Raw genomic sequence first — 10941 nt, forward strand, 5'->3', positions numbered from 1 at the left:
TGTTGCAATAAATTTCGAGGTGATAGTGTGACTGTGCCACTGACTGTGAAGTGCCTCAATGTGTAATTTTTCCATTTTTACTTTCATAATAATAGCAAAACGTTTTGCCTGAAGAGGAATGAAATAACAGGATGTTGGAGAAAACTACATAATGAGGAGCTTCATGACTTGTATACTCTTCATCAAGTACAATTAGAATGATCAAATCAAGGAAGATGAGATGAACAGGGCATTTAGCACGAATGAAGAAGGGGAATGCATGTACCATTTTGATGGGAAAGACAGAAGAGACAACCAGGAAGACCTACACATAGGTGGAAGGATAATATTAAAGGTTAAACAGGATCTTAGAGAAATAGGATGGGGTGGTACAGACAAGATTCATCTGGCTCAGGAAAGGGACCAGTGGAAGACTCTTGTGAACATGGAATTGAACCTTTGGGTTCCATTGAATTTTCAGAAATTCTTGAGGAGCTAACCAATTGGGGGTTTTTCAAGAATTCTGCTCCATAAATTAGTTGATTATGGATAAATAACTCCAAATATGTTAAGTTCTTCCATGCAAAAAAAAATAATTTACAGAATACGTGGATGTCTTTCATTATTTAATTATGCCAACGTTTCTTCTTTAACTCAACGTGTTGTTTTCAAGCATTAGCTGTGTTTACCCACATTTTTACAGCAGATGGGTAAACAAGACTTTTAACTTAATGGTAGAAAGCATTCCCGGAATTTTATTGGCACTCAATTTCTTTGTGAGTGCAATTTTGTTGCTGTCGTTCAAAAATATTTAAAGTTTGCTGCATTTTCGAAGGAGTTATTGTTTGCTGTATTCATATTTTAATTCCCCCCCCCCCATTCTGATCTCGGTATATAATCGTATATTTTGCTTTCTCTGTATAAAATATATAAATTTCTTACTAGAATGAACTATTTGTTACAACTATCTTCCGCAATTTGAAAGCTACAAATCAGAATGATTTATATAATGGTGCCTAATCACTCGAGTTCTTGTGCACGTGTTGTGTAACCTGTTCAGCGCTACTGGCGATACCTCTTGTTATTATTAGAAAATGCTGGTGGACCACGTCGAACTACTGCCTTATTTTTTGGATCAATGTTCCTAACCTCAACACATAAATTAAAGCATCTGGTAGAAAATGTGTTATGTCATGACTTGCTTTCTCCTTGCATTAATGCTAGTAGCATGTATTAATTTGGAACAAACTTGTATTTTACGTAATATACGTGAAAATTCAAGAGGACTACACACCAACTCTTTAGGAAAAGGTCTTTGTATTTTAGTCCTGGAAACATAAAACTGCATTTCAGTGCCTGGCACTGGGGAGAATCAAATTATGCCTACTTTGTACATACACACAGCTACAAACTTTTCTGCTTAAGTATATACATTTCTTACCGTAAAGGTGCGCTTACACGTTTAAATTTCGCAGACAATTTTATTGTTGTTACCCCTGCATTCTGTAATTGGCAAACCTGCAGAACCTGTGGAAAATTGTCATAGGCGTATTATGCATAAATGGCTGACACTATGGTAGTGGAATTCTCTTCTACTTTAAATTAAAAATCAATCCTAATAATTTGTCTTTGATGATGAATTTTACAATCACCGCACGATGTTTCCCAAATTTATGAACATAATTCAGGGCATAGTTAATTTTTATGTTTAGTTGATTTCTATAGTTCTCTTCGATGTGAAACCTCAATATGGGATCTATGTTGGCTACTTGTGGGAATGCTCGAAGAGAAACAGCCTTCTCCACTTTTTACGTAATTTTTCATAGCAGAAAATGTTCATCATACTTGAAAGGTTAGTAAAACATTTAGTTAATCACACTTTTTGTTAAATAATAACATTCCCGCCCTAGTTCTTATTTGTTGAAATGTCACCACTTCAATGGACGTTTGGATATTTGCTGCCAATCATTGGCCGAAACATTACAGACCTTACCCCACCCCGCCCATCCAAATGACCATTGGCTACACACCTGTCATTACAAATTTTAAATGTCAGTATCATTAATCATGTGATGTAAATTGATTTATTGTATGAGGAATTATTAAGATTAATTTTAATACATTTATGCATGTCGCCCTAATCAGTTGATCCAAAAATGAACCAATCCACGAAAAGTTAATTATAGCACCGATATTTTTGGTTGAATGCATTAATTGGGCATTTTAAATCAGTGCAATTTTCATTAAATTTTCGTTTGTGTCAAAATTTCATTTTCAGTCCATTCGGTTTCTTCTGTTCGTTGATCTAATTTATGAAATATGTTCCTTTCCTTTCAGTTTTATAGTTGCTGTGTCAACGAGGAAGACTCATCATGTATGCAATGAAGATTTTTTTATTGAGCAGACAAACGTAATTCAAGTAAGATATACGATATCTCTGTGAGGCAGTACAATTTCTGTGTTGAGTGGTTCGCGAAATACTGCAAGAAGAATGACAAAATAGTTATTGGCCTTCCCCATATGACATGAAGGAAGCAATTCTTTATGTTATTATGCAGTTTTCTAAATTACAGAATGCGTGTAGTAACACACAACGAAGTATTTACTTGCACTTTTAGCCGTCTTGAGATTTTGTATGTATTTTTTTGAAGTTTATATTGTATTGTTTGATAATGATCTACATGAATCAGAACTGGAGAGCTCTGCATGACTGTTTTTTTACACTATTACATTGTGTCCTTTGGAAAAATTAACCTAAAAGTGAAGGTTGGCCTGATAACACCAAGTGAAATGTGGATATTGAATGGATGTACTTTTGATAAAAGGAGTAGGTAGTAAAGTGATATCAATGTTATTGATAAATAAAGATTTTGTATATATTGTGTTGATTGGAAGATGGCAGAATCTACACCTCATACCAAAAAAGAACATCGGTGCAATTCATCAGTAAGTTTCTCACGTTCTCGAGGACCAAGTCAACAGGCAAGTGGCGAAGATGATGACATTCAGATATCACTTGCTCCATACATTCAAAACTATTTGGCTCAGAGTGGTCAGCGGTCGGGTTGTTGTGGCATCTACCTACCTATACCGTTTGAACGGGCAGCTAGCCGTTCCTGGTGGGACCCTCGTTTTGACTCTGAGATACTTGAAGGCCAATATCGAAGAAGCTCATTTCCTCAAGTGCGACTTCGGTTCCAGTATGTGTCTTGTTTTGCCATAGTAAATATTTTGTAGATTGTAGTTTATTTCATGACAGTGTCAGGAACCCAGGCTGTATAGCATCATGGTTTGATGATAGTGAATAATGAATTGGAAGGGATACAGACGGAAGCAGTCATGGTCTCATTTAAGGTATTATGCTGGAATTTGCCTGGAGCGACCGAGGAAAGCCACAGAAAACCTCAGTTTGGATAGTCGGTGTCCCAGCTGAAATGGGCACCTCATAAATGCAAGTCAGAAGTGTAATTGCTTAAGCCAGCTCAGTCTTAACATTACGTAAACTAGATTATACTGTACGTATTAAGTTTCTTTCTTCAGAATGGCATCAAGCAGGTAGCAGCATGCACATAATTTTAAGTTCTGATCTACTCCGCACAACTAGAATCCTAAGCCAAAGTCTGTAGTCTGAATAAATTACATAAATGCATGGGATTTTATTCATTCATGTTTCACGGTGGTGCATTCTTAAATGCATCTTCAGGACTCCAAAAATGACAAATCTACTAGCCACTTAATAGAGTGTACTTGTGAAAATATTTGTAGAAAATACATAAACACAAAAATGATGAAAGCATGGAAAAAAAAATATCATTGTAAGCATAGAAGACTAACATTTAGAACAACAAAATATCACTTGCATTTCATTTTGTTTTATTGTGGGCATTGAAGAATTTGCTTAAGCCGAGTCTTTGGTAACCGAGGGGTGTCTGTAAAGTTGTTCCGCTGTAATCTGCTGAAACAGAGAGATGTGTGAAGAGTATTGTCTTCTGGAATGTGATGCCATGTAGTCCAGTAGTTTATTGATGTGTCAAAGGAATACAGTGCCTCCTTCTTCATGGAAGAAAGAGAGAGTTAAGCTTCCTGTTTGCATTTTGCTCATTGCTTACTTCACTTACTCTTTGACACTGAAGATGGAGGCAGTATGTTCCTCTGAAACTTTGGTGAACTACCGAACTACACAGAGTCACATTCCAGAAGATGGTACACTTTATGGTCATCGCTGTGAGGACCTTAAATCCAACAGAGAGATGTTTGTTTCTTTTTCAGGTACGCCCTTCTCTACATCCTTGTTGTGTCTGTGTCATGGTTCATATACTTCCTCATAACTGGCCTCAAAGGAAATACTCAACATTGGATTCCTGTCATCATAACATTCACCATTCTGTTCTTTATAATCGGATCAGTTCTCATTCTGACACACACAGACACATATAGGCAGTATACATTTCCAATTTCAGTATTCGTTGCTACGCTTATTAGTGGACTGTCATTAATTTTTGTAGTTTTTGATCCATCTGTGGAAAAGTCCCCAGATATTACCCCTGTTGGACAATTTTCCCTTTGTATAGAAATACTGCTTGCTATTTACACTGTGATTCCTTTGCCTCTTTATATGTGTGTAGCTATCGGAGGAGCTTATTCTGTATTGTTTGAATTCTTGACTCATTACTTGAGTGCCGGAGAAACTTACGGGAACATGGGAAATGCCGGTATTGCTGTGCGCGCCTTACTTCACTTGTGTGTTCATTTCATAGGCATTCACATTCTAATAATGACTCATGTTCGTATGCGTGGAACGTTTATGAAAGTTGGACAATCTTTGCTCGTCAGACGACAGTTAGAGATGGAAAAGCAGCTTAAAGAGAAAATGATACACTCTGTGATGCCGCCTAAAGTTGCTGATTGGCTGATGTCAGAAACGGGAGGTGGAAGGGAAGATGATGGAGGAAGAGAACGAGGTGACGATACATTGAGATACTCTTCACGAGGTTCAAACCCAGGAGGAAGTGATATACGATCGATTTTTAGACCATTCAATATGCTTCGCATGGAAAATGTGAGCATTTTATTTGCAGACATTGTTGGCTTCACAAGAATGAGTTCAAATAAGACTGCCGAGGAATTGGTGGACATTTTGAATGACTTATTTGAACGATTTGATGACTTATGTGCAACACATGGCTGTGAGAAAATCTCAACCCTTGGTGACTGCTACTATTGTGTTGCCGGTTGCCCTGAACCAAAACCAGACCATGCCATGGCCTGTGTGGAGATGGGGCTTGGGATGATTGGTGCCATAAAGCAGTTTGATGAAGAGAGGAATGAAGGTAAGGATGACAACCATTTTTAATACAGATCAGTGTATCTACAGCATGAAACAAGAGCAAGGTTTTGTTCCAAATACATCACTTTTGATGTTTGATTACAGATTATTCTAAGTTGATCACAATAGAGATATCACATGGTGCAGTCTGAAACTGCTTATATTTGTATTTTATTGATATATTCACTTCCATTCCTGTCACCTGATAGGTTGAAGATTTCCAAACTGACCAAGTCTTTTCATACATACTTTGGCATGTTCTGCACAGTTTATGGGTTTCTTATCCTTAGCTTCCATGACTGGAGTTTAATGTATGATTTTTTATTTTGGCTTTCAGGAATACTGTGTGTACAATGTCGAAGGTTTTAAACGTTTCAGCAGATATTGCAGTTGGCATCTTCAGGATTCTTCTTTGTCACTGGAACAACTTTTGCCACATCTTTACAGGACCATCTGGTCACCAATACATTTTTCACCACTACTTTTCATTAATCACGTGGTTCTCTATTGGATGTTGCTCTGTCCCTTTGTTTCTTTTCCAATCACAGCCCACTGCAGGCATCATGTATGGGCTTCCAGAACTTCCCCAAAGACATTCTCCATGAAGACGGAAACTGTATTGTTAAATTAAATGCCAGAAAACATTCTGTGTAGCATATTCCTGAAAGCTGAAGTCATACATTGTAGTTTCAACTTATTTTTCTTGTGCCATGCATTGTATTAAGTGACTGGGTTAATACTTGGTGTCTCTTCTGCAGGCGTGAACATGAGAGTGGGTGTACATACGGGTACTGTACTCTGTGGCATTGTGGGTACAAAGAGGTTCAAGTTTGACGTCTGGTCCAATGACGTCACACTGGCCAATCAGATGGAATCAACAGGCAAGCCAGGACGCGTTCATGTTTCAGAAGCTACACACAAATTTCTTGGTGACACATACTTGCTTGAAGAGGGACAGGTGGTGCAAGGTAGGGATCAGATTGGTACCCAAAATATTACCTTTTAAGCTTCAGTTGTTATGTTGCTGTGGGGTGGAAACCCCTCAGGTTCAAATCCTGTAACAAATGAACCATTGATTGTGTGTGTGCATGCGCACGTAATGGTTGTATGGGGGGCGGAAGATGTCAAACTCTGCATTCAGAAATTCTCAAAAGAAATATGTTTCAATATTCATGGCACCAATCCCAGGGTAGCAGTGACCAATCAGTGGTAAGTGTTCTGATCTATGTAGCCATTAGCCATCAGAACACTAAAAGTGCAGGAATATTCCCCATTCAGTAAAAGCTTTAATGTTTTGCTTGTAATCAGCTCCAAATGGCTTATACACTGCTGCATTTCTTAGCTCTGTACACATCAGGCTAAGAAGGCAGGTAGATTCACTGCCCAAATACAGGCACAAAACTCTGCTTCCACGCAATATGCTGCTGTTGAAATGGGAGAAGGATATGGCACCTACTACTGCCAGTCATGCATTTGCTGACTTCTAGACTGGAATTCACCACTATGACCAATGGCAAATGTTCCTGGGCAAAACAGAAGCATGCTTAATGACATCAGGCAGGGAAGTGAAGACTTAGTAAACATGCAGGCGGGCATTGTTCTGGTGCTCAAGACTTGTATGTAGGATGTCTGTGGTTCAAATCTGGACCACATTATTACCTATCCTGAAAGGGTTTTCTTGATTTGCATCAGTCTGTCCATGCAAATAGTAGAATAATAGCTTAAAATACCCAATGTGGAGGTGGGTTACAGTACCTCTGCCATAGTCCTGCAAGTCATAGAAGGCTACAAAAAAGGGAACCTGGTGTCTGGGGGTCTAACTAGGCCACCATGTCACTGAGGGACCTAAATACAGGCACCTGGTTCTCCACATTCAGGGTTGGACACAAGGCTGATTGATGACCTTGCTCTGTAAAAACAAAAAATACTGTTGTGAAAGCCGAAGAAGGGAAAACCAGATGGCCTAATTTAATAGACAAATCTGGCAGAATCTTCTAAGGAAGGGTATGGCTCAAAAAGGGTGATGATGATGATGATGATGATGATGATGATGATGGATGGCTTACAATATGTCGGGACTGCCTCCTTCCAAATCTGTACCCACTCATCTTATGTGATTATTTTCCAGTTTCATTTTATGTAATATTAACTATGCAGTTAAACAGCACTGTTAAATCAACTAGGAGTATATCAGTCAGGAGTGTGTAACAGAATGTTGTGAGCTGTTGAGCAATAGTAAATCTCCTTGTTTCTGTCTCACAGGACTCAAAACATACTTCATTCAGGGACGCAAGTCAGGTTCCTCGTGCGAGAACTTTGTTCACCAAAACGACAATCCACCCCACAGTCCCCTTCCCATTGTAGTGGCAACTCCATCCTCCCCTCCCCAATCACGACCGCACGTTTTCTCTTCTAATTCAAAACACCGGCCGCATTACCTTCACCTCATGCCTTCCAGTTCGCTGGATGACACCACGAACAGAATGAAAGCATGTTCCTTACCAAGTATCCTCAATTCTGACGTTGATAATGACGGCAGTCTGGAAGGTGAAGACGCAAGAGATGTCAGCAAGAGTCCCACGTCCCTTGCAAGCTGCGGCACTGGCAGCAAGTTCTCTCCACTACACATCACACCATGGAAGCATCCACCCAGAAAGTTTAAAAGAAAATCAGGTGGGACACTTCATAGCATAATCATCATCAACTCGGCTTGGGAAGATAAGAAATAGATGTCCTGGCTTAAAATTTTGACCCAGAGACATGGTATCTTGATGTATGTGTTTTGTGGGTTCCCTTAGTCCTGCCAGGAAATGCCAGGATAATTCCTTAGATTTGGCCATGACTGCTTCCTTCCACATCCTTGCTAGTTCATTACTTATTAATCATCCAGTCCTTTGACACCAGTAATCTTAGCAATTGAAAGAATTGTTACAAGAACTAAAAATTGAATAAAGATATAATGGAGAAGTTAGATCCTGAAGTGTTCTGGAAAGGCTGAGATGATGTTATTAAAATGGATCTCACAGAAACAGGTTTTGAGGATGTAAATTGGTTGAACTTGCTTAGAAATGTGACCATCAGCAGTCATGGTATTACCATTACCTTTGTAATCTATACAATATTGTGAAACAGTCAAATGAATCAATATTATCAGTCAGTCCAACATGAAGTCTGTAGAAATTTCAACCAAATTCTTCTTTTTTCTTTTAAACAAGGTTCATCAGAAATTCATAACCTCAGTAATCTGAAAAGTTCTAGAAAAAATATCTACATTTCTACTAAGATGCTAAAATCTGCTGCTATCTAGAGGAATTTTTTTCAGTATAAGTGGACACTGCAACACTGACTGGAGCATGCCTTCCTGTTGTTGCCATCTTCTGCCTCTGTCTGTAACCATTACATACTCTGATGACTGTAACACACATGTCAACAGAACAAGTGTTAATGCTTCATATTTTAGGGGGACCAGTATTGAATCTCTTGTATCATTCCAGGGGACAGTGGCAAGCTGGAGCAGAGTTTCCCACATTCAACACCTCTGCTAAAAGAGCTGGATTGCAGTCAAGTTAGTAGCGGGTACCAGCAGGTAAGACAAGAGTCAAAACAGAAAAACACCTACCTGGTTGCCAAGATTTAAATGCTGATTGAAATTAGTTTGGGGGGGGCCATGGCTAAGTAGACTGAGGCACAGAGTTTTGTCTTCAGAGATATAGTGCCATTCAAAGTCAATCACATTTTGGGGGCACATGTTACCTCCATCCCCACCTGGTTTCGTGCTTGTTTCTCAGTTAGCTTATTATTATTATTATTCGACCCTGAAAATTGAGATGACATGTTCCTCCAAAACATTGGTTCCCTTTCAACAGGCTACACGGTCTTACATTCCAGAAGGCAGAATTGTTCGTAATCACTAGGGCTTGGATTTCTATGACCTAAAAACTTTGAAAATATGCATGCATTTATGCCCTAAAAATGGCAAAATATGACCTAAAATATGACAGAATGGCCCACAAAAATAAGTAAATATTTAACAAAAATTCCTAAGAATGGCAATTTATTAAGAAGTTTACAAAGTTATTTTGTCCTGAATAAATACCTTTAAGCTCTGAAGCATCAATCACAGCACATTGCTGACCCTATAAAGAGAAAAGCTGAATGGCGTTTTATTGAAAAGTGTACAAAGTTATTTTTTCTGAATAAATGTCTTTAAGCCATGAAGCATCCATCACAACACAGTGCTGATCCTGTAAAGAGAAAACATGAATGAAAGTATTGTTTATTTTAGCGTGAAAAGTAAAGTAAAATGTGCTAATAGTTGCAGGTAAATAATTTGTACGGTACGTTAATCTTCCTTTTCAGTAGAGTTGCATTGAATGACAACATGCTTTTCAAATTCTCGAACTTGAAGGACCTCCGATTGTCACTAACAGTGGCCTTTTATTTGGAGAAACTCCTTTCTATGTCGCAAGATGTCACAGGGGCATACTTAAAACAAGTCAAATCACTTGCGTCAAGTTCTAATTCACTGTTGTCAAATTCAACTTCTTTGCCACAAAGAATGTCAGAAATTGTACACAGTGTTGAATATCCAGGATTTCGTTGAAGCACATTTTGTAATTTTGCACTAATTTTCACAGCAACTTCGCCCTGTGCTTGATGTAGTTCACTTTCAACTTTCTTAACAATTTGTAATGCATTGCACAGTTGCATGCCCACAGCTTCAAGTCTAATGATGGATTTTGATATCACACTGAAATTTGATTTTATGTACGCTAGATTTCTTGACGTGGTTGATGAAAACAAATTTTGTACAGTTCGAATTGAAGATGAATCATCTCTGTCAAACTTCATGAAGATATTTTCAATCACACTGTAGTGTGTGCAATAATAATCTGCAGCATCGAGCCAAGTCCCCCATCGTGTTAGAATAGGCTTAGGGGAAAGGTGTAGTGATGGAGCCTCTTCTTTAAACTTCTGCAATCGAAGTGGAGCCTTAACAAAAATTTTCTTCCCATTTGCTATTAATTTATCTACATCAAAGTAGCTCTCTCGCACCTCTTGTGCTACCCTATGCAGAGCATGTGCGAGACACGTTGCATGAATCATTTTGGGATACAGTACCTGAAGTCCCTTTGCTGCCTTTACCATATATGGAGCGGCATCCGTTAAAAAGAGGATCACATTCTCTCGTTCTACCTTATTTGGCCACAGCAAATTCATCGCATTGTCGAAAACAACAGCAATGGAAGAATTATTCACTTTTTCCAACACCTCACATGCCAATAGGAATATATCTCGAGGCTGGTCATCTTTCAGTATACCAACAACATTCGCTACAAATCTACCACTTACGTCGGTAGTTTCGTCGATAAACACCCATATTTTATTATTTCTGACACAGTTTTTTATTTTATTGTTGGTAACATCGTAACAGGAAGTGAGATAGTTCTTTCTTAATGTGGATTCGGTCGGAATGGGATGAGTTGTATATTTTTCGAGGAAGTTTCGGAAACTAGGTGTATCTACTTTATGTAATGGAACATTTGATGAAACCATCATAGTACAAAGATCCTTTGAAAACTCGGAGGCATTTCCTGATTTCGGTGAACTGGAGGATGACTTTTCAAACAACAATC

General features: G+C 38.5%; 1 protein-coding gene across 5 annotated transcripts in view; it reads left to right on the forward strand.

The window, feature by feature from the left end:
* Positions 1 to 1531: 1531 nt before the first annotated feature.
* Positions 1532 to 10941, forward strand: part of LOC111861375 (adenylate cyclase type 9) — a 19560-nt gene continuing 10150 nt past the window's right edge. Inside the window, exons 1-6 of one of the 5 annotated variants that reach the window (XM_023845883.2) lie at positions 1532 to 1831; positions 2317 to 3179; positions 4249 to 5309; positions 6064 to 6273; positions 7568 to 7978; positions 8800 to 8891. In XM_023845883.2, coding sequence (XP_023701651.1) covers positions 2875 to 3179; positions 4249 to 5309; positions 6064 to 6273; positions 7568 to 7978; positions 8800 to 8891 — 2079 coding nt within the window. In that variant the 5' untranslated portion in view covers positions 1532 to 1831; positions 2317 to 2874. Of the gene's footprint in view, positions 1832 to 1982; positions 2031 to 2316; positions 3180 to 4248; positions 5310 to 6063; positions 6274 to 7567; positions 7979 to 8799; positions 8892 to 10941 lie in introns of those variants that run through there. The other 4 variants (XM_033750296.1, XM_023845884.2, XM_023845885.1 and 1 more) reach the window with 4 other exon arrangements.

This window comes from Cryptotermes secundus, unplaced genomic scaffold (assembly GCF_002891405.2).
Source record: "Cryptotermes secundus unplaced genomic scaffold, Csec_1.0 scaffold289, whole genome shotgun sequence".
NCBI classification, from domain to species: domain Eukaryota; kingdom Metazoa; phylum Arthropoda; class Insecta; order Blattodea; family Kalotermitidae; genus Cryptotermes; species Cryptotermes secundus.